The 24,572-nt window shown below is 38.2% G+C and overlaps 1 protein-coding gene across 2 annotated transcripts in view; it reads left to right on the forward strand.

The window, feature by feature from the left end:
* Nucleotides 1–24,572, forward strand: part of PLEKHG1 (pleckstrin homology and RhoGEF domain containing G1) — a 287,649-nt gene that overhangs the window by 247,676 nt on the left and 15,401 nt on the right. For both annotated transcript variants that reach the window (XM_044003412.1, XM_044003411.1), the window contains 8 exons: nt 2,726–2,857; nt 3,661–3,843; nt 3,946–4,041; nt 4,250–4,336; nt 9,383–9,416; nt 13,564–13,659; nt 18,316–18,354; nt 19,158–19,180. In XM_044003412.1, the coding sequence (XP_043859347.1) occupies nt 2,726–2,857; nt 3,661–3,843; nt 3,946–4,041; nt 4,250–4,336; nt 9,383–9,416; nt 13,564–13,659; nt 18,316–18,354; nt 19,158–19,180 (690 nt within the window). The remainder of the gene's footprint in view (nt 1–2,725; nt 2,858–3,660; nt 3,844–3,945; nt 4,042–4,249; nt 4,337–9,382; nt 9,417–13,563; nt 13,660–18,315; nt 18,355–19,157; nt 19,181–24,572) is intronic.

Here is a 24,572-nt window from a genome sequence, read left to right on the forward strand (position 1 = left end):
GATACAAGACAACTTAATTTGAGATACCTTTTTATAATCCTTTCTCTCAGTATTTTCAAAGCAATCAGGCCTAAGGCAAGGTAGGTTTTTTTGTGCAATGTTTTTGGAGATGGAAAAATCGATTAATCAATAAGCATGTTTGCCACAAACTCTGCCACTGGCGGATACAGAGATAGAATTGAAAACAGAGTTCCTTGCCCTCAAAGAATGTGTAGGGGAAATAGAATGTGTGTATGTGTGTGTATACACACATACACAACACATATAAAGTTGATACATGCTAAACTTAGAGGGGAAAAGAGAATGCACCAGTAGCTAGGGGAAATAGGAAAGAACTCATACAGGACATCGCACTTGGGTTGAGTCTTGAAAGAAACCAGGAAGCAAAGGTAGGTAGGAGAGAGAGCATTCCAGTTCAAAAGCACAGATACAGGAAATGACATTTTCACATATAGGAAAAGTCAGAAAGCTAATATGGCTGAACTGTAGAGTACATGAAAGAGAGGGGAGTAATGTGTAATAAAACTGAAATGGGCACAACGGAGCTAGGCTGTGATGAATTGTAAATGTCTCTGGGATGAAATATCCTACAAATTATAGAGAATCATCTTAGAGTCACTTAAGCTAACTGCCTCACTTTATGGATGAGGAAATTAGGACTGTTCTAATCAGAGTGGACTTGAACTTAATTGGCAAGTATTGATTGAGCACCTACTATGTGCTAACTGCTGATATTTTAGTTGGCTGTCAGCCATGTCCAAAATTCCCTCCCTTTTCATCTCCACCTTCTGTCTCCCTTTGTCTCAGCTGAAGTCCTATCTTCTTTCCCAATTTCCCTTATGATTTTTCCTTCCTTCTCAGATTATCCTCACTTTATTCTGTTTGTATCTGCCAGTTTGTCTGTCTCTCCCCCTTTCCCAATGTATGTATGTATGTATGTATATCAAAATCTACATTCTAATATCTCTATATAATATATAGGCATATATATAGTAATATATTGATAATGTATTTAATTTGAGCTAATTGGTCATATATTTCTTAATAATAGATTATACTATTATAATATACTATTACAATATATCTAGATTTTGATAGAGTTGTTCTTATGTTGTCTCCCCATTACACTGTGACCTCAAGAATGGGATTTGTTTTTTGGTCTTTCTTTATATCCCCTGCACTTAGCACTATGCTTGGCAGAGAGTACATGCTTAGTTTATACTTTCTGACTGACTGACTCATTCACTGTGCTAAATGCTAGGGATACAAAAATAAAATTGAAATAGTCCTCAAGAAGCTTACATTCTATTGTGGGGTAGGAGGTGGGGAACATCACATCTACATAGATAATAAGAAGGGAAAGGGAAAAGAAAAGAGAAAGGGAAAGGGAAAGAGGAAGGAGAGAAAGAACAGAAAGGAAGGAAGGAGAGGAGAGAAAAAGTCTAGATAGGGATGGCACTAGCAGTTGGGGGCAACAGGAAAGGTGTTATATGAAAGGATAATAGTACTTTATAAAATATTCAGTTGTATGTTGTAGTTCCTTTGTTCTTCTGATAGGCAGGTCAAGCTATGCTACATAAAAATCCACATTTTTTAAATTTTAGCTAATTTTCCTCCCAAGCTAATTTTATTGACAAAGTAACTGTAATTTACAAATTTTTCTTTTAAAGTGATTTATGGTCTCTAAATGGATTGATTTATTTAAGTTCATATTATATTGGTTCAAGCCAGGTTGTGGTTTTAAAACTGTAAAATTATTGTTTAGAGCCAGTTATATAACAGGACTGACAGTTCACCTGGTATTGATCAGCTAGGTTTGCTTGCCATGAAAGTTCATTTTTTAGACTCCTTTGTCCTTTAAAACACATTGTCAAGTATTCTTAATTTCAGAATTGATAGCACTGCAGGGCAATCAGCAACTATGGGCTTATTTGCTATTTCCATCATCTAAATGAGTCTTGAAAATATCAAATTGTACCAATAAGCCCATCCTGCCATCACCCAAGACTAGCACTGTAGCATTGAACAGCTCCCTCTCTATGACCTTCCAGTCAGTAGTGTTACCTGCCTGACTAATGTAGCATCTAAATCAGATTTTCCGATGGAATATATTTTTTAAATCTTACTGAAGTTAATATATAATAAAAATCATTTTGACTACCTGTGAAAAGGAAACTGGAGAAGGGGAGAGGAAAAAGAAGCAGCAGGGGCAATCTTAAAATAATAGCTAAATCTAAAAGTAAATTATGTTTGTCATATGTATTGGCATAAGATTTAAGCAAAATAATGGAACTACATTGGGAAGACCCACCTTAGAAGGAATTCCCTTGATATATTATCTATTCTGAAATAGAATGGATCATTTCTTGATCGAAGAAGAAGAAGAAAACAATGAAGCAAAATTACCCTTTCTCACTCTAAACTTGCTATTTGAGAGCAGGAGAGAATGAAGTGCTCCATTTCACTACCATGCCCCAGACACTTTTCATCCGGGAAGGTCTCTCCAGCCCTGGAATTCAAACATTGAAAATATCCTTCGTTGTTTGGATTTCCTGGCTTTTTCTTATCACTGGAATTACAGCAATAGTATGAAATACTAAGAAAGTTATAGAAGGCTAAAGCTGGAAGAGGTGTTAGAGATTATTTATTATGAATCCCTTATTCTACAAATGCAAAAAGTGAGACACCCCCCCAAATAACATAGGTTCTATGTTGACTTCATTAGGAAATAGAAAACCACCTGGACAAGGAGACTGATGGCTATGATGTGGTGCTTGAGGCCATAGACACAATGCAGAGAGTAGCCTGGCACATTAATGACATGAAGAGGAAACATGAGCATGCCATCAGGCTACAGGTGAGTTCACAAAATCCACTTATCTCTTGAATCTTCCTGTGAATTGGTTTTTGTGGTTATGCATTCTCCTAACTAAATGTTAAAGGAGTGTTAAACTTTGCTTCCTCCCTCCTAGCATTCCTCACAGGAATAACTGATAACAAGTCACATGATGGCTTTACCTTTATCTTCATAATTATTTGCTTGGGGATGGTTTAAGAAAATTTCCATACATTATTTCTTGGCCTCCCCTAATCTTTAGTTCAATGTACAATATTAGGAACTGAATTTTCAGTGAAAGTTTTTCAAATCAATAGCTGTAAGATATTTTTCTGGAAAGGGGAGAAATTCAAGAAGAGAGGAGAGCAATTTTTTTCCACTGGTAGTTCACATATGAGCCTCTTTGTGTAGCCTTTGAAAAATATAACAGGTAAATATCAGCTCTAGTGAGGTTTTCTAGGGGGAGATGATCAATTATAAATTAGCAATTAGGTAACTACCTATGTGTTTCATTTTTGTTAAGCCTTAAGTGAAAACTACTCCTCTGTGTGATACCCTAAACTGGCAGGTATATTATTAAGTTTCACCTATCATGCCACCCAATACTTGAAGTATTAATTTAATTAATTGTTTAACTTTCTCCCCATTTAATATTATGTTAAATATATATTTATTCTATATAAATATATTATGTTTATAAAATATATATATTTATATATAAAACTATTTCTATTTTATATGTGTATGTATATACACATATATGTGTATACATGCATACATTAATACATGCAACTATACCTATACCTATACCTACATTCTTCCAGGAGATACAAAGTTTGCTGACTAACTGGAAAGGACCAGACCTAACCAGCTATGGGGAGCTGGTGTTGGAAGGCACATTCCGCATCCAGCGGGCTAAAAATGAGCGAACATTGTTCCTCTTTGACAGGCTGCTTCTGATCACAAAGAAAAGAGAAGAAACTTTTACCTACAAAGCTCACATACTGGTATGTCTGGGTGTTGGGAATGTTACAGCTATTGAAGCAATTGATGCGTTTTCATTCCCTTCCAAAAATGTCTTAACTTGCTTTTCATACTCTCTGTTATAGTGTGGCAACCTCATGCTTGTGGAAATGATTCCCAAGGAACCACTTAGTTTTAGTGTCTTCCATTATAAGAATCCCAAGCTTCAACACACAGTACAGGTAAAAAAAAAAAAATCCTCTAATTTTTTTTCTCAGTGTGATTCTTGTGAATTGAAAAGCTTTATATTCCACGGTCTCTGTGGAATATCTGATCTGCTACCTAAGTTTCCCAGCAGAGGAATGTTTTTCAGAGTCATAACCATTGGTCTTGGTACCCTCTGGATTTGTAGATGTGAATTATCTTTCTGTTCCAATCTGCTCCTGACAGGCTAAATCCCAACAAGATAAACGACTCTGGATTCTCCACCTGAAGAGACTTATCCTAGAAAATCATGCAGCTAAAATTCCAGCTAAGGTAAAAATGTAACTTAAAACTATTCAATCCCTAGAAATGCAACCTGACCAGAAGAAATGTTCTACTCTAAATTAAAGAAACATTGAAAGATAGGATGTATGGGGAGGCAGAAAACTGAATTCAGAAGCACGAGGCCTGAATTTTTGTGGCAGTAGTGCATGGCAGATTAAGGGAAGTCATAGAACCTTTCAGTGACTTTGGTGACCATGCTATATATGTGAATACTGTCCACTTCACAGGAATGTTGCCTGTTGAGTGGTCCTGAGTTCATTTTTGAAGAATTTTACAAAGTATTTAGAAAGCCATGTCCAAAGTTATTTTGCATAATGGAAGACTGGAAAAATTGTTTAAACTTTTGGGCAATAAATTTTTCAATATCAAACCATATTTTCTGCAATAACAAAATACTCAAATTAAAAACACAAGAAATAGAAAAAATGTTTCATCTCAATATTAGGAAAATTCAAGTATAAGACTACTTGTGTGTCAAAACTGAAAAGAGAAAAACTCATCAAGGTAGAAACTGGTTGAATTGGTTTCTCGTGACTGATAAGTTATAATGCAATGTACAGTCAGATTGAATGGAGTGATGAATATAGGTATACACCCAGATATCAGATGGGAATTCACAAAGAGGTGAAATGAGTGGAGCAAAGTAATGTATCTTGACTCCCTGATGTTAATTTGTTTGTCCCATCCCAGAAGTGTGGGCTGCTCTAAGTGAGTCTGACCCACCTGAAGTCATCATGAAGTCAAGCCTGATTCTAGTGTAGATAACTTTTTTTTAGTGAGGCAATTGGGGTTAAGTGACTTGCCCAGGGTCACACAGCTAGTACCTGTTAAGTGTCTGAGGGCAGATTTGAACTCAGGTACTCCTGACTCCAGGGCCCATGCTCTATCCACTGCACCACCTAGGTGCCCCTGTAGATAACTTTTAACAAGCCTGGGATCATCCTCAACACTGGGCCTACTTTTATTATTTTTTTTATTTTTAACACTACAACTCAGGATAATTATCTTTTTTTACATTTATTTATTTTATTTTTAATTTGTGGAATAAAACAAGCATATCTATAACATATTCTACCAAAAAGGAGCTTGTACATGAAAGTGCAAACCTATTATGTACAACTTGCTATTCCTTTTAAATACATAATAAAGTTATTGTGTAAACTTCTTTTTTAAAATTCCTTCCCCCTGCTCTGGAAGTGGCTACCATTAGACACAATTTGGCATATATGTAAAGTTATTCTGTATATTCTTATATGTATCAGTTCTTTCTCTAGATGCAGATAGCATCTTTCTTAGACTTACTTTTATTGAGGGTTCAATCCATGAACCTTGGGTTTGACTAGACTCATCCATTCAAGAAGCTTGAGGTTTGGAAAAAAAAGACAGAAAACAGTAGTTTGATATAATGTTTTAAAACCACATACACACATGAAAAGTAAATAACACTCAATGTTGATATTGAAAAGATTTATTTATTTTAACTTTTCCCCTACCTCTGGTACATGATACATATAGATTTTCTTTTCTTGGGATGGATGGTTAGTTGAGATCAGAAAGGAGACTGCAGGAAAGTATTTAGAGAGCTAATATTAGAAAATGAAAAAGGTAGCATGACTCGGTAGATACAGAACCAGCCTTTGAGTCAGGATGATCTAAGGTTCAGCAGGTCCTGCTTCTGATGCATGCAGTATAATGTATTAGTCACTTAACTTCTCAATAACCAGAGCAAACTCTCAGTGCTGCATAAGCTATGGTTGAATTGCTGACATGCACCAATGGAAGAAGTCTTCACACGGGAAGTTTGCTGTACCAATGAAATTGGAGGTCCACACCATCGAACCACAAAAAAGAAAACTCGACGTGGGCAGGGTGCTGATGACAAAGGGAGAATGGGATAGCAACCTAAAGGAAACCAGGAGTTCTTCAGGGAGATTTCAAATAGTTTTTTAAACTTGGACTTTGTTTGGGGAAAGCACTGACCTTTTTATCGCCAGAGTGTTTCTTCAGGTCTCAGTGGTTCCTTCATGGTTCATGCAATTTGGCTCCTGAATTTTAAAGTGACAACTTTCTAATCTATTTGGGAAAGTGCTTCTGTTTGTCCTCAATGTACTATGAAAAAGCAATATATAGCTTTGTTTTCGCAAACGCACACGTGTGTGTGTGTGTGTGTGTGTGTGTGTGTATGTTTCTCAGGACTGTCAACCTTCATTTTGTAGTCAGGAAATGAATATGCATGGGTGTGTACTTTTTGAGACTGAGTTCCATTTCCTCAGATCCTCAGAATATGATGAGACTCAAGCTAGTTAACGTGAGAATGATGATTACATTTTCTTGTGACTAATCATTTCAGTTTCATGCCTTGTAATATCCCTCTGAACAATGGCATGGTATTACTGACATGCCCTGCCTATAATTTATGTATTTCCTGTGAAAGACAGAGTTATTCATAGGACTCTTTTTTTTTGTGGGGCAATGAGTGTTAAATGACTTGCCCAAGGTCACACAGCTAGTAAGTGTCAAGTGTCTGAGGCCCGATTTGAACTCAGGTCCTCTTAAATCCAGGGCAGGTGCTTTATCCACTGTGCCACCTAGCTGCCCTCTATTCATAGGACTCTTAAGGGTAATCACCTACTTTTGCTACAGAGAAGAAGGAGGAGGAGGAGGAGGAGGAAGAAGAAGAACTCTTTTAAACACTTCTCTCACACCATATATGTATTCCAGGCATTCTTACTCAAGTGTGACTGGATATCTTTGGTCCTCAGTTTCTTCATATGTAAAATGATGTAAAACAGTTGAACTAGAAAAGCTCTGCGATCACTTCTGATTCCAAATTTGTTATCCTAAGTATATTTAGTGAGTGAGCATTTGTTAAGTCCCTACTGTGTGCGCTGAGCACTGTGCTCAGTTTGAGGAAAAGAGGATATGAAGAAATGCAAAAACAATCCTTGTCCTCAAGGAGCTTACATTCTAATGAGTGAAATGACATGTCACTAAATAGATACATGCAGAATACACACAGAGTCAATGAAAGGGAATCTTAGACAAGCAGGTTCTAGTAAGTGAAGGGAATAGGAAAGGTCTCCCACAGGAAGTAGCATTTAAGTGGTAGGTATCCTTAGAAGCTGAAATAAGTTTTAGGAAGTCCATATTTCTAATCCATATCATTCTTTTGTCCCCAGTAACTACTAAAACATCTTTACGGAATAAACATAAGATGTTAACTTTTAAATGGTGTTCACTTCCTATTTCACTTTTTTTTTTCTTTGTGGGGCAATGGGGGTTAAGTGACTTTCCCAGGGTCACACAGCTAGCAAGAGTCAAGTGTCGGAGGTCGGATTTGAACTCAGGTCCTCCCGAATCCAGGGCTGGTGCTTTATCCACTGGACCACCTAGCTGCCCCCTATTTCACTTTATAAGCTAAAGTTAGTACAGTCTTATCTTTCTTTAAGTTATTCATGGCTTAAGTCAATTTTGGAAACATAAAATTTGTGTTCTTACCAAATTAAATGTGAACTTATTAGGGATATTTTGAAATACCATACTGGATAGAGAACCAGCCTCAAAGCCAGTAAGGTATGAGTTCAAGTTCTACCTGCGTGACCCTGGGCCAGTCACTTGAAGTGTCCTAGGCAACTTTCTGTGACTATAAGTTGTAGAGAAGACGCTGATCTGACTTTCCTCATGGAGGAGTTCCCTATACCAATGCAATTATCTTTCCATTCCCTATCCCTACACATACAGCTGCCACTTAATTAAAAAGAGCATGCAACTGCTAGAAATCAGTTAGCTTTTTCCACTCTTAGCATAGGGATAGTTCACGTCTGACACCTAGTGGCAAAAATGGGAATAGCATTTTTGAACATTTTAAATTTCGGAAATCAGCCATCGACATTTATTTCATGTCTTTTATGTCAGGCTTTGTGCTAGCAACTGGAGGTACAAAGACAAAATTGAAAGTCTACTCTCAAGAGGCTTACTTTCTAATAAGATGTGGTGTGTGTGGGTGTGGGTGTGTGTGGGGGGGTGTATAGGTAGGTAGTACTAGCTGCTGATGGGACCAGGAAAGGATTCATGTGGGGGGGGGGGGGAGTATTCGAAATATAACACAGGAGAAAACATAGACCAGACATGGTGCTCTACTGTGCCACCCAGCTGCTCAGCTTTTCTTATTACTGTGCTATTGATGAAAAACGGGCAAAGGATGTAGGATTGGTTTTGGTAGGGTGGAGGGAAGGGGGCCGGGGTGGTGATTGTGATAGTGGTGGTGGAAGGAGAAAACAGTATGCTAGAACTCCCCCTATATGGCTGTTTGTGGGTTCACTACTACCAGTGTTGATTAGGAGCAAAGGGAATCAGATGTTAAAACTTGGTAAGGCCCTTAATGTTCTACCCCAACTTTATTGTTTTATAAAGGAAGAAAATGAAACCCAAAGGTTAAGTGACTTGCTGAAAGTCACATAGTAAGTGTGACATAGTAGCTAAGTAGCAGATCAGGATTCTGACTTCAAACCCAAACCCTTTCTACTATACCAACCTTAAGGTATTTTAACTATAACACAAATTTCTGTTTCTGTCAGCAACCTATGCTTCTACCAAAGGGAAAGAAATACTAACAACTCAAGAGTATAATAGTAGGGAATATATTTGGCTTTGGGGAGAGAGAAAGAAAGCAGAGAAAAAAGGGGAAAATCAAGTGATCCATCAGTTGTATAGTATATATTATACTATATATATATATATATATATATATATATATACTCTATATTTTTCCATACCTTAACTCTCATGAGTATTTGAATCTATCCACATTATGCATAAAGATATAAATATTCCCATTATTTAACAACCAAAACTGTGTAACTCTGTTGAGCCTTTTAGTATCTAAAGGTTGCATTGAAATTCTTAGCATGAACAACTTTTAAAAAAAAGATATAAATATATGAAACAATCAATGGGACTGATATCTATATCGGAGTTAGTACCTGAAGAAAAAAGTAAGCAGACAGAGTAATGGTCATGTTTTCTGTTTTTCAGGCCAAGCAAGCAATTCTGGAAATGGATGCTGTTCGTAAGTTCCGTTTTCTTAAGAATAAAATATCCAGCATATTAAGTTAAAACTCACATAAGCACAATAGATTCAAGGGCAATGGAGTGTCTACAGGAAGAGAACGGTAGCTCTATTATCACTGAGATGACAAATAGGACTATAAACCCCTAAAAACCCGAAAGCAAATGTTTTCATTTCCAGTTTATCTGTGAATCAGCTAATAGCTAGCCAACAATATCCCTTCCTGTGTTTGTTAACAAATTAGGAAACATTTAAAGAGACCTAAAGAAAAATGTAAGTTGGGCTTTTTTGTTTCTTTTGTAGTGTAGGGGGTGCTGCTGAATTATTTAGATTGACTAATTGCAAAACTACTAATCAGACAGCTGTCCCATTGCTATTTCGCTCTGTGTAAGCACACTATAAAAAGTCAATGGCTGGAGCAGCTAGGTGGCGCAGTGGATAAAACTCAACAAAAGCATCAATAAAAAGAGGAAAAAGGAGGGGCAGCGAGGTGGTGCAGTGGACAAAGCACCAGCCCTGGATTCAGGAGTACCTGAGTTCAAATCCTGCCTCAGACACTTGACACTTACTAGCTGTGTGATCCTGGGCAAGTCACTTCACCCCCATTGCCCCACAAAAAAATAACAAAAACAAAAAGTCAATGGCTACCAAGCATGGCGCCCTCCTGTTTCCAACCCTCTTCTTCACATAGCCCAGATACAGAACTTAGCTAGACATTTTTCTTTAAAGTATGACTTGAACTCCAATCAGATTCTCCTTTCTTAGCAGATTAACTATGTGGGGGAAATGGAAAGTTTAAAGATCTTTCTACTCATGGCTCTGTCTTTCCAATACTTTCATCCCAAGCACTTGGTGTCACACTGTTTTATTCTACAGGAATTATTTTTACATTCTTGCCACCATCATAACAGCTGACATATATTTACATGTTGCTTTCTGGTATACATGAGTTATAGTGTTTGATCCTCACAACAACCCTATAAGGTAGATGGTGCTGGTAGTATTTTACCCACTTTACAGATAAAGAAACTGAGGCTCAAAGAACTTAAGCCACTTACTCAAAGTAATTCAACTCTAAATGTGTAGAATTTGGATTCAAACCCAGGTCTTCTGATTCTCAAGGTCAGTGTCCTTTTCATTATATCAGTTTGTTCCCCTTCATGCCACATGTTAATCCCTCTACAAAACAAACAAACAAACAAACAAAAACCCCAGTTGTTTGTTTTATGGGCATCATCACTATCCGTTGTATTTTTTAGATCTCTCTTGGTATAACCTCCTTCATATGGAAAAGATCTGAGAACAAGATCCTCCAAAAATTTTTCTGCACTGGTTGGGTGCAATCTGTGGGTAAATTGCATTCCTTCCTCCCCCCATTGCCAACCAGGTAAAATCTGACGAAAATAAATATGAACTTTTGAAGAGAGGAGACATGGGACATATGACAGGAAAATCATTCAGTCTAGGTCAATTGGATTATGCTTATATAACCACTGTAAGTGATTTTTTTTTTAAGTACTAGCTGGTGCTGCCTGCCTTTCCCTAGTATATCCCACAATGTAGCCCAAGTCACTACCTCTGCCTAACCAGGCTTGAACATCATCACCTAAGGACAATTGCCCTGACCCACCCTGCTGTGGGGATGATAGGACAGATTACCTCACTCATGTAGTTCTTTATTTGCACTTTTGCCCATTGGGGCATATTTTGAAGCTTTGCAAATCTATCTTCAAACCTCTCTCTAAATATATGATACCGTTGGAGAACCTGGTAACTGATAAGAGGCACAGGAGTCTGAAGCAGTGATGTCTAAAGGAACGTTTTCTCATTACTGTTTCATGGATTGGCACTAGTCCAAGGTTAGCAGACCAGTGTGCCAGAGTGGGGGAAAGGCAGAATAAGCCCTTATTAAGTACCTACTATATGCCTGGCACCAGGCTAAACCCTTTACAGATACTGTTTCATTTGATCCTCACTATAACCCTGAAAGGTAGATGCTATTATTTATTATCCCAATTTTACAGCTGAGGAAACTGAGATGGACAGTGGTTAAATGACTTGCACCCCAAAGTCACGTTGCTCATAAATGCTGGATTTGGACTCCAGTCTTCTTAAATTCAAGCCCAGCACCCTATCTTCTGTGCCACCAAGCTACCTCTTCTTAAAACATATATGTTTCTTTTTTTTTCTTTTTTTGCGGGGCAATGAGGATTAAGTGACTTGCCCAGGGTCACACAGCTGGTAAGTGTCAAGTGTCTGAGTCCTGATTTGAACTCAGGTCCTCCTGAATCCAGGGCTAGTGCTTTATCCACTGTGCCACCTAGCTGCCCCCATATATGCATATATGTACACACACACACACACACACACACACACACACATTATATCAGTTTGTTCCCCTTCATGCCATATTTCCAGTTCATGGTTTAGTTTAGTTGGGAAAATACTGGTTTGGTTCTTAAAATTTCTTACTCTTTGACATAAGGGTGCTGTTAAATATTGTATCTAGTATAATAGCTTCACCGAGGAGGTGTTACCAAGGTGGGACATTCAGCAGCATTTTAAAAAACATATATGGGCAGCTAGGTGGTGCAGTGGATAGAGCACTGGCCCTGGATTCAGGAGGACCTGAGTTCAAATCTAGCCTCAGACACTTAACACTTACTAGCCGTGTGACCCTGGGCAAGTCACTTAACCCCAATTGCCTCACCTAAAAAAAAAAAAAAGAAAGAAACACATATTAAGTGTCTCCTGTGTGCAGTGTCTAGTGTTGTGTTAGGAAACTACAAAGATTAGAAAAGGCATGATTCCTAGCCCTTGTGGAATTTACTATCTCATAGGAGTATAGGACAAAGAGAAAACTATAATGCACATTATTTGGCGAGTGCATTAGGAGGGTGCAAAATAAAAGTTATATGTAAAATTGGAGAGGGGAAGGTCAGTCATAGACAACTGTGTCATTGATGAAGGAGGTGACATTTGAGTTGGACTTTAGGTCCAAAAAAAACCAAGACAGGGAATAGTTGGGTCTAATATGGCTGGAGGGGAGTAGTCTGAAACTAGGCTTGAAAAATAGCAGCACCAGATTAGAGGGAAGAGAAGGTCTAAAATACCAGACAATAGAGTTTGAACTTTATTTAGGCATCAGAGAGTTACTGAAGATTTAGGCAGAGGAGTGATATGACCAGATCTCTGAATAAGAAAGATTATTGTAGCAGTTTTACAAAGCATGTTAATGGTGGGTAGCAGGGTCCCAGTGGAGCCAGGAAAGGATGATGAAATGGGTTTTTGAAATAGTCCAGGTGGTGATGAGAGAGGTGGGGGTGGAAATAGGGAAGAAAGGGAAAATGGGAAAGATGGGGAGGTGGTATCAGTTCTCCTTTTCCATGTGATATGGCTAGTATGGAAATATGTTTTATATGATTTCACATGTATAACTGATATAATTTTGTTTGCCTTCTCAGTGGGTGAGGGAGGGGCAGAAGGGAGAGAATTTAGAACTCAAAATTTTAAAAGAAAAAATGTTAAATATTTTTAAAAAGAAATTTTTTTAAATAATAGGACATCCTATATGAGAAGGAAGAAGGGAGAATTCAAAGATACTTGAACAGTTTCAAACATGGGAGACAAGATGAATTATTTGAACCCCAGGCAGAAATAGTGAGGTCAGAAGGAGGACTTTAGAAGCATTAATGCTTCCTGCTCGGTCTTAGGACTCTTTTTTTCCATACTTCATTCCAACTAACATTTTAGTAAAAATCATTTTAAAATATCAAGCACAAGTTCTCTTATTTGTTTAAGTGGAGTTTGTGACTGCTCCGAAACAAGCAACTACTTCCCACTGCTACACTAGAATGGGCATTCGTGCCCTGCACGTTTTAATGAACTCTCCAGGAAGTTTTGGAGTAGAGCCAAATATGTGATCACTTTTCCTGAAGGGTTTGCATTCTCTGTCAAGTTCTTAAAAGGCCTGCTGTGAACAAAGAGAAAAGCCCTGTGAAAGACAGTAACTGGGCACTGATTTTCAGCTTTCTCTTTGCCTTTGTCTGCAGAATAGGAATGAACTCGTGCAGCAGATTAGTGATGACAGTGATGTGGTGTGTCACACAATCTTGTATTCTAATTGAAACATGTGGGTATCTTACAGATCATCCAGGATTCTATTACAGTCCTGAGAAAGAAATGAAGGCATTTTCCACTTCGAAAGAAGGCACTGCTCCCCATCGCCTGAGAAGAAAATCTGGTAAATTGGATGTTTTACTCTTTAACATCACAATCTGTCACAGTGACAGGCAGGCAGGCAGGAAGTATCAACTGAAGCTCTCTCCTGTAGGATAAGGCCTTCAAATGGGCAAGGCCTGGTCTTTGGTAGAAGAGGATTCTATACCCTACAGACTTTGGAACTGTAGTCATTATAGCTACAGTAGTATCTAAGATGACATCTTAAAATTATAAATTGGAGAGAGTCATAAATTAACACCCAAAGCTTCTAGCTTTTGGTCTCCTTCCTGTGAACCTGGCCTTCTAGAAGCCCACAAACAACACCTACCTTATGTTTTTTGGCAACAATTTCAAAATGGAATGAGTTTATTCCACTTTAATTATGTAAGTGAACAACAGCTCACTTCCATATGGTACTCACTGCCAAATGTGCTTATTATTGAGATATGTAGAAACTTTTTGCCCTCCTGAAAGTCTGAACCAAGAAGCTGAGAGCCTGATTCTAAGAACCATGATATATTCATTGGTTGTAATTTAGCTTTTTTATTTTGGTGGGGCAATGAGGGTTAAGTGACTTGTCCAGGATCACACAGCTAGTGTCAAGTGTCTGAGCTGAATTTGAACTCAGGTCCTCCTGAATCCAGGGCCGGTGCTTTATCCACTGTGCTGCCTAGCTGCCCCCTGTAATTTTGCTTTTGACATACTTTATATTTAAGATCTTGGAATCTTCCTAAACAAACAGTCTAAAATTTAGAAATAACTGTTATTTGATAGCTTTCCTTCTTGCCCAGTACTCATCTATCATTAACTCAGAGTGGTAGCCAACATTTCAGATGGTAGGTTTCAAAGAGATGATATTAGGATAGATGAAAAATATTCAAAGATACAGATTATTTTTAAGCACACTTATTTGCTAGCCAGTATTTTAATGAAATTCTTAGAGCTAGGTTATTACCCATTCTCATGAGATGGCGAGTACTTACAACTCTCTAACCCTTTTAGAAAGCCACCACTAGGGACTAGGTACCTTTTGGACTTAAAAGGAGTTTTAAGAGGAGTTTTAAGGAGTTTTTGGAGGAGGTCATTCTCCTAAAAGTTTGAGAAGCAGATTCAATATTTTTATTTTTAATTGTTTACGTCTTTTGTTTTTATATCAACTTCTTAGATAAATTCTTTAAATCAACTTTTAAAAATCCATCTCTAAATATCCTCCCTCTCCCCTCCCTAGCTCGAGAAGTCAATCTTAGTAACAAAGAATTTCTAAAAGTTTGAGGGAGAAACAATTTCAGTCAAACTTATCATCCAAGTCTGAGATCATGCTATACAATTTTCTACATCTATTGTCCTCCACCTCAGCCACAAAGGCGGGGGGGGCAACAAATGCTTTGGGTTTTTTTTAATAACCTGAAAATTTAAAACTTGTCTTCCTGATTGTATTTAAAATGTGATAAGCTGAGAATCTTATGTAACCTACCTAAAAAATTAAGTTGCTGTGATAGACTTGATTCTTCTCAGCAATACAATGGTCCAAGATAGTTACAGAGGACTCGTGATGGAAAATGCTCTCCAAATCCAGAAGAAAAAAAAAAAAAGAACTGTAGAATCTAGATGCAGATTGAACCATACTATTTCTATTGTTTTTGTTCTTGTTTTTTGAGGTTTTTCCTTTTTGCTCTGATTCTTCTTTCACAGCATGACTATTGCAGAAATATGTTTAATGTGATTGTACATATATGAGCTATATCAGATTACTTGCTGTCTTAGGGAGGGAGGAGGAAAGGAGAGGGAGGGAGAAAAATTTGAAACTAAAAATCTTATAAAAATAAATGTTGAAAACTATCTTTACATGTAACTGGAAGATAATAAAATACTTTTATGGAAAAAAATTTTAATTAAGTTGCATTCCTCCCCTTTTCTCAACAATGTTGAGTTTCATAGGGATAACTTGGAAATGTAATCAGATGAAGAAATATAATTTGTACATACATTTGTACAACCTTTTAAAAAGTAAACAACTAGGATTTACTTGTCTTAAATATCTATTCCAATCTGCTTACTTACAGAAGGACTTATTAACTTAACTTTTTTTCCAATGGGTTTTAAGTCCAGTATTCTTTCCACCGCTCCACCAGTTAAGGATACCATCTTTATCTACCAATCCACAGATCATTCAGAATGTAGTTGCTATGGGGATCCCAGGTGATGATAGCCCTTTTCACTTTTAAAAGTCATGAATTTCCACGCAGTTCCCAAGTGAAATCTCTCTGCCAGTCAGCCTAGATGCTTTTGGTGTTTTTTTTTCTTAACTCCTAATGCTTAGTCAGTTTGAAATATCAGGCAGGTAAATCTGAGAAGTAGGATATACAAAGGTTCCTTTAATATTTATCAATCAGGCAGCTAGGTGGTGCAGTGGATAGAGCACTGGCCCTGAAGTCAGGAGGACCTGAGTTCAAATTTGACCTCAGACACTTGATACTTACTAGCTGTGTGACCCTGGGCAATTGCCTCACCAAAAAAAAACCCAATTGCCTCACCCAAAAAAAAAAAAGTGAATGTAATATTTATCAATCATTTTAAAACATCCTCAAACATGTACATAGATAAGTAAATACAACATGCTTACAAAATAGTTGTTGTTCACCCATTGTTCTGGAAGAGGGCCCATGATATCACCAGAGTAATATCTTGACTCAATTATGAATTGAATTTAATTGGATTTAAGTGAGACTAAGCTGTTCAAAGGCATCAGCCTCACTCTCTCCTCCAAATGCAGTAGGTAACCTTGACCTTTCTAAATGAAGGTCTTTCCTAAGTCTCAGTTTGTCTGAGGCAACACCTATTCAATGACTAGGGGCAAGGTAAGAATTGAGACAAAAGATGGCCTAAACACTAACTGGGAGAATCAGGAAAAGCCTCATGGGGGAGGTGATAGAAACTCAGTCTTGAAAAGATCTAGGGGGGTCCTAGAAGAAGAACTGAGGGGGGGTGGGAAGCATTCATGGCAAGGGGGAGCAAAGGTATGGAGGAGTATTTTGTATGGGAATGAGTGGGATAATTCAGCCGTAAACTTAGAGGGTTTGAGAGTAAAATGAAATCAGTCTGAAAAGATAGGTGAACAAAATTGTGAAGTGCTATTAATATTAGACAGAAAATTATACAACAAAAGATTGTGTTATGTAACATGGAATTAAAAAGTATGTATATGTTTGACAAATAATATATTGCGGGTGGCCACATTTACTCAATCAGTGATTCAGCACAGTAAAGAAAATCAATTAAATTAAATCCTGAAGGTTATTGGAGTACTCATCATTTGCTGACCTAGGGGGACATTGCCTGAAGTCCTCTGGAGCCCTTGGGTTCTACAGTCTCTTTATTCTGAGTTTTTGATGTGCTGGGTGAAATGATTTCGTGTTTTACATGTCTGATGTGGACAAAGCTGTCCTGCTTCAGGGTTGGACATTTATTTCACATTTCTGCTTGTTAGATGTGGGTTATTGTTCATTGTTTCCAAGCAGCCCCTTTTAATTCTAGTGCCTTTCCTCCCTGCTTCTTTTCTCTTTAAACTGTTAAAGCTTGTTTGTGTGTGTGTGCGTGTGTGTGTGTGTTTTGTTAAAATAAATACTCTTGGGGCAGCTAGGTGGTGCAGTGGATAGAGCACCAGCCCTGGAGTCAGGAGTACCTGAGTTCAAATCCGACCTCAGACACTTAACACTTACTAGCTGTGTGACCCTGGGCAAGTCACTTAACCCCAGTTGCCTCACTAAAAAAAATAAAATAAAATAAAATAAATACTCTTGTGCTCTGCTAAAACAGAAGAAACTCCAAGTCCAAAAAGGGGGGCCTGGAATGAACCAGAGTCCAATCATAGTTTACAAAGATTATAACTGCATTTATTGCCTGAGAAGAAGAAGCTTACAAGCTGGAGCAGAGAAATGTGTTCTCAACTGCTCAAAGGTGATCGAGGAAAGGGTGAGGTATTTATATATATATTTGAGGTATTTATGACCATTTGAGGTATTCATGGCTAAGTGGAGGGTTAAAGGAGAAATACAATAGATTGGGAAGTCAGGGGGGTGAGGGTCTAGGGAGAAAGATATCTGCAAACACAGCAAATCAGAAACCAAGATGTCTGCTGCTCTTTCTGAGCTGATCAAGACTAGTTTCCACAGTTGCCTGCATCTCCAAGTTCCATTAATGTTTACTCGGAAAGGAGCACTGGTATGTCCAACAGCCCTGGGCTTCAGAAGTCCTGCTTGGCTATTGCGCTATTCTACTCCATTGTCTGGTTGCCCTGTGAAAAAGAGAAGCTTTAGCATATTTAATCAACTAGCACAAACATTACAGAGCTCATGTCCACTCTGGATGTGTGTCTCTGTGTGCGTGCGCATGCATTTTATTTATCTGAATGTATGTATGTACTGTCTGTCCATTATATATGCTCCTTGAGGGCAGAGGCTATCTTTGGCCTCTTTCTTTATCCTCAGCTCTTAGCATAGTGCCTGTGGCAGATAGTAGGCACTTAATAAATATTGATTGATTGATTGATTGATTGATTGATTGATTGATTGGATATGCAGGTAAATAAGAATAGACTAATGCTATGACTAAGTAATTACTTTTTCTAAAACATTATTTGAGCTTTTCAGGAAAGTAATAACGGTTTTTTCCCCCCCAGAACCTTCCTCTAGAGTGCACAAAGTTTTGAAATCCAGTGGTGAGTCAGAAAGTACAATGATTATATTTATTCTTAAGTCTTTTGTTTTAAATTTCTGTGGTCAAGAACTATAATTTCACCTGCTTAGGGAACTCTGGGTATATAGCCTCCTCCAAACAATCCCTATCACTTCCTTATTTGTAATTTATTGCCTTAGGGAAGTGTCTGGGACGCTGAGAGAATAACTAATGTTATTAAGATCATGTCATTAGTATTTTTGAAGCAAGAGTCAAACCCAAATATTCCTGACTCCAAACCTGGCTCTCAGTTGGCCAAGCCATACTGCCTCCCTTCCTAGGTATAGAGACCAGACCTGTGAATTTCATCAGAGACCTCTCGGAAGAGAAAGTTCTTTGTACCAATACAGGTCAGCAGTCTGCTTGTACCTTAGAACCTTAGAGAGTTGTTCAGAGATCCAAGAAGTTAAGTGACTCGCTCAGGGTCACATAGCCAGTGCATGTCAAAGGCAGGACTTAAAACTTGAGTCCTCCTAGTTTCTAGGCCAGCTTTCTCTCCACTCTGCCATGATTATTTTAAAAAGTAAAAATTGATATGCATTTAACCAACCAGAAAAAAATTCAGAGTCCCCAAGGATGCTTAACTTAATGTTTGTGGTACACTGTATAGTATAGGCTTTATTACCAGGGTCACTGAGGTATTTCCAGAAGTTTTTGTTTCAAGGACTTTACTGGGTTCCAGTGGGTGATATAAGGAGTCATAATTAAAGACATCTATAGCCTAATTAATATTTGCTAAGATATAGTAGTTATTGAAATATTAATTTTTAAATTTCTTCCCCCCAGAAACAGCACAAGATATACAAAAGGTAAGACTTGTTACATTTCATGTTTGCTTTGTGTAATGTTTACTCCCTACACCCAAGCTAGGCTTGGGTACAACATTACCTTCACAGTAAACAAGATGCTTGCTTTTAAAGTTGTTCTAAGCAAAGAATTGGGTGGTCTAGTGGATAGAAACCTGGGCCTGGACTCAGGAAGACCTGAGTTCAAATACAGCCTTAGACACCTACTATCTGTATGACCCTAGGCAAATCACTTGACCACAGTCTGTCTCAGTTTCCTCAGCTTTAAAATGAAGATAACATTTACTTTCCAGGTTTGTTATGAGGATCAAATGAAACAATATTTGTTAAGAGCTTATCACTGTATTGGATAGAGCACCAGCCCTGGAGTCAGGAGGACCTGAGTTCGAATCCGACCTCAGACACTTAACACTTACTAGCTGTATGACCCTGGGCAAGTCACTTAACCCCAATTGGCTCACAAAAAAAAAAACACAACAACAACAAAAGAAGAGTTTATCAGAGTACCTGGCACATAATAAATGCTTATCTCCTTTCTTCCCTCCCTCCCTCCCTTCCTTTCTCCTTCCCTTTCCTCTCTTCATTCTTCCCCACTTTCTTTCCTTTATCCCTAACCCTCTCTCCCTTCCTTCCTTTTTTTCTCCTTTCCTCCTTCCCTTCTTTCCCTCCTTCCCTATCTTCTGCCTTGTATCTCCCCATCTCTTTTAACCATCTTTGCTTGCCCTTTTTGCTAATCCCTAATTCTAGAAGCCACCTTGATTTTATCCCTGCAATAGTGTACTCTAGTTAGTGGCTACTTTATTTCAGGATAAAATGCTGATGTGATTCACCACAGTGGAAAAAAAAAAAAGTGTCCCATTCAAAGAAACTTGAAGTCTTTGCTTATTCCCAGTACTGATCACGACTCCAAGCACAGAGCTGTGGAGCCACCTTCTGGGGACAAGTTCTTGTTGCTGCTCTATGGACTGAGATGAAGTTGAAGATAAAGACATGACATAATATCACTTTAAGTTTCTCCTCTTAGAAAAGGCATTAAGGAGTAGGGGAGATCACTATCTCTTCTGTGTAAAGATGTACATGCTATTGGAAGTTGCAGATTCAAAGTTCTTAAGGCTATTCCATCTACTGCATATCCCATGCATGTATAATATAAGATTGTTCGTCCCATTATGTATGGCTGCAGAGAAATGTGGTTGATCAAAGAACCATTGGAAACTTTCTGTTTGTGATTTCTGTGTTGTTCAAATTAGAATGTAAATAGTACATGCTCTTTTGCCCTTTTAAAAATATATATCGGGGGCAACTAGATGGTGCAGTGGTAAAGCACTAGCCCTGGATTCAGGAGTACCTGAGTTCAAATTCGGCCTCAGACACTTGACACTTACTAGCTGTGTGACCCGGGGCAAGTCACTTAACCTTCATTGCCCTGCAAAAAACAAAACAAAAATATATATCAGGGGCCACTAGGTGGCGCAGTGGATAAAGCACCGGCCCTAGATTCAGGAGGACCTGAGTTCAAATATGACTTCAGACACTTGACACTTACTAGCTATGTGACCCTGGGTAAGTCACTTAACCCTCATTTCCCCACCCCAAAAAAATACATATATCTATATTCCTGATATAAGGATGTTATTATAACTAGTTCTTTCTTGTTCCTTCTACTTGATATACTCTATTTTGCTTATTTTATTATTTTTAAGACTAGGTCTTTATTTTTAGCTTAGGCTCTGAGTGCAGCAACTACTCATGGACCCAGTTCCACTCTGATCAATAAAGGCACTTTGACCTGCTGGGTTTCTGACTTTGGCCTTTTCTTCCTTCCTTATTCAAATTAATGGCCTCTCACTCCTGAAGGTTCACCATATTAATGCCAGAAATAGTGTAGATCTCCTTTTGGTTTAACCTATTGCAGCTTAACACTCCCAACATCAAGAGAGTGCTTTATGTTTTAATTTATTTGGGATTTTTATATATTGATCACATTGATAATCTAATTGCCATGGACCTTAAAAAATAAAGGCCCGTTTTATGATGTGATTATTTATCCACTTTCTTTTCTTTTTTTCTTTTTTTTTGGTGGGGTAATGAGAGTTAAGTGACTTGCCCAGGGTCACACAGCTAGTAAGTGTCAAGTGTCTAAGGTCAGATTTGAACTCAAGTCCTCCTGAATCTAGGACTAGTGCTTTATCCACTGCGCCACCTAGCTGTCCCTATTCACTTTATTTTCTTAAAGATTTGCATGGCAGCCAATCAGGATCATATCATAATATAGCTATTCATTAGTAATAGTCTAATCTTTCTTCCTCCCATAGGATCAAATACAAAAATCCTCCATTGGTGTTCACAGCCATCCATAACCTAGTCTCCCCACCCACCTTTCCAATCTTCTTATCCCTTCTTCTCCCACATATTTTCTTTCTTTCTTTCTTTCTTTCTTCCTTCCTTTCTTTCTTTCTTTCTTCCTTTCTTTCTTTCTTTTTGGGCGGGACAATTGGGGTTAAGTGACTTGCCCGGGGTCACACAGCTAGTAAGTGTTAAGTGTCTGAGGCTGGATTTGAACTCAGGTCCTCCTGACTCCAGGGTCAGTGCTCTATCCACTGCGCCACCTAGCTGCCCCCCAGATATTCTTTCATCGTGACATTGGCCTTGTTGCTCTTCCTGGAACAAGACACTCCATTTCTTGGATCCCTCCATTTTCAGTGACTGTCCTCCAGGCCTAGAATGCTTTCCCTCCTCATGTCTACCTCCTGACTTCCCTGAATTCCTTTATACCCCAGCTATAATCCCACCTTCCACAAGAAGCCTTTCCCAATCCCTCTAGTCTCTCGAAATTGTTTCCTATTTATCCTGTATACAAGCTTGTTTGTGCTTAGTTGTTTGCATATCGTCTCCTCCATCAAATTGAGTTCCTTGAGGTCAGGAATTGTCTTTTGCCATTCTTTGTATGCCTAGCACTTAGCACAGTGCCTGGAAAGTAATATATCTTTAATAAATGCTTATTGTGGAGAAGGAAATGGCAAACCACTCTAATATCTCTGCCAAGAAAACCCCAAATGGGTTCACAGAGTTGGACAGGACTGGACAATTACTAAACAACAGTAAAAAATGCTTATTGACTGGCTGACATAATGTCCTTCTCAGGGGCTTGGGGGAAGGGAGGTAGCAACATTGCAGAGATAGTTTATTTGACCAGCACACTCTAGATAACCTTTTTCAAGAATTTCTTAAACTAGTCAATAGTAGTAATCAGGATTAAAGTCTCAGCTTTGAGGCTATTAAATGGATAAATACAGGTGACCAGGAGAGAAGAGAAGAAAGAGCACACGGGCTCTCTTCTCAACACTTAAATTCCATCCCTTGCCCCTGTCGCTTTATTTACTTTTCCAATGGTTCAAAAGTTCATTAAAATAATTATTTAATAGTGATAGTCTAATATTCTTCCTTCCCAAGGGGCATGCAAGAAAATTCCCAACAGGAATCAAAAGGAGGTAGAAAAAGATTAAATAGCCATGTTGCTGAAAATGTCAAAAAGCAGAGAAGCATTGAAAATTAGGTGCTCCTGGGTTGAGACCAAATTATCAACTGAACAATATAAAAACTTAATGTAAATTCTTCCTAGTGATCTGTTTGATATAATCTCTCTGCTTCTAAAGTAAATGGTGTCATCATAAAAAAAAGAAAAGAAAGAAAAATTAAATAAAATAAAAGGTACAGTATGACTGTCATTTCAGCCCAGGCACTATCACTCTGAAAAGACATTTCAGTGATGGCATGTCATGTTATTTTAATTCCTAAAGCAATTAGTCTTCTGTCATCAAAAGACCTGACATGGTGATGGATTTAGAAGTTATAAGAATAGGAAGGAAAGAAGGGATGGAAGGAGGAAGGAAGGAAGGAAGAGAGGGCATGGATAGATGGATGGATGGATGGACAAATGAATGAATGGATGAATGAGTAAATAAATAGATGAATAAATAGATGACTAGATAGATTAGATAGATAGATAGATCTTAAATACCTGCCACGTACTGTGCTAAGCACTTCACAAATAGTATCTCATTTAATCCTCAAAATAACCCTGGAACGGGGCAGCTAGGTGGCACAGTGGATGGAGCACCGGCCCTGGAGTCAGGAGTACCTGGGTTCGGATCCGGCCTCAGACACTTAACACTTACTAGCTGTGTGACCCTGGGAAGGTCACTTAACCCCAATTGCCTCACTAAAAAAATAAATAAATAAATAAAAAATAATCCTGGAAGGTAGATACTATTATCCCATTTTACAGGTGAGGAAACTGAGGCAAACAGAAGTTAAGTGACTTGCCCTGTGTCACACAGCCAGTGTCTGAGACAGGATTTGAACTTAAGTCTCCCTGACTCAAGGCCCAGCACTCTATCCACTGAGCCATCTAGCTGCCTATAAAAGCTTTTCTTATTCCACTAGGTAGGTTAGACAGGTCTCAAAGATTTAGAGTTAGGAGAAACTTTAAATATCATGATGTCAGCCCTCTTTATTTTACAGATGAAGAAACAGACCCAGAGAGGTCAAGGAACTTGCCCAAAATCAAACAGATAATAAGGGGCAGAGGCTGGGTTTGAACCCTAGACCTATGGCTCTCAATCCATCAGTCTTTCCAATAATAACGCTAATAAAAATAACAACATCATTTATATACTACTTTAAGGTCTGCAAAGTGTATCACAAATATTAGTTTATTTTATCCTCACCAACAACACTGAGAGGGAGGTTGCTACTATTATCCTTGTATTTACAGCTAAGGAGACCAAGTTTAAATGGCTTTCCAGGGGTAGCACAGCTAATAAGTATCAGAGGCTGAATTTGAACTCGGGTCTTCCTGATTCCAAGCCCAGTACTCCAGCTGCTGTGCCATCTAAATAACTTAAGATCTCCTTAAACTCTAACTCATATTCTATGATGTATTTTACTGCTGCCCCACCCCCCAAAAAAGGAGTATTCACACCTACTTTAAAAAAAAATAACTAGCCATATTAGGAAAGTAGCATTTGTTGGAAGAAGAGTTGATTGCTTAACAACAGCAAAAGATTATTTTTAAAGCAATTCAGTGGGGCAGTGTCCCCAAGATCCTTTAAAGAATGATGAAGGGGCAGCTAGGTGGCACAGTGGATAAAGTACCAGCCCTGGATTCAGGAGGACCTGAGTTCAAATTCGGCTTCAGACACTTGACACTTACTAGCTGTGTGACCCTGGGCAAGTCACTTAATCTTCATTGCCCTAAAAAAAAAAAAAAAAGCGTTATGAAGCCTTTTTAAAAAAAAAAAACAAATTTGACATTTCTAGCATATTGCCATATTGAAAAGGAAAGCGCTTATGCTCTAGGAATAGTAGATATTTGGCAAGCAGTGTTAACTCT

The sequence above is a fragment of the Dromiciops gliroides genome, chromosome 4, assembly GCF_019393635.1.
Source record: "Dromiciops gliroides isolate mDroGli1 chromosome 4, mDroGli1.pri, whole genome shotgun sequence".
NCBI lineage: Eukaryota > Metazoa > Chordata > Mammalia > Microbiotheria > Microbiotheriidae > Dromiciops > Dromiciops gliroides.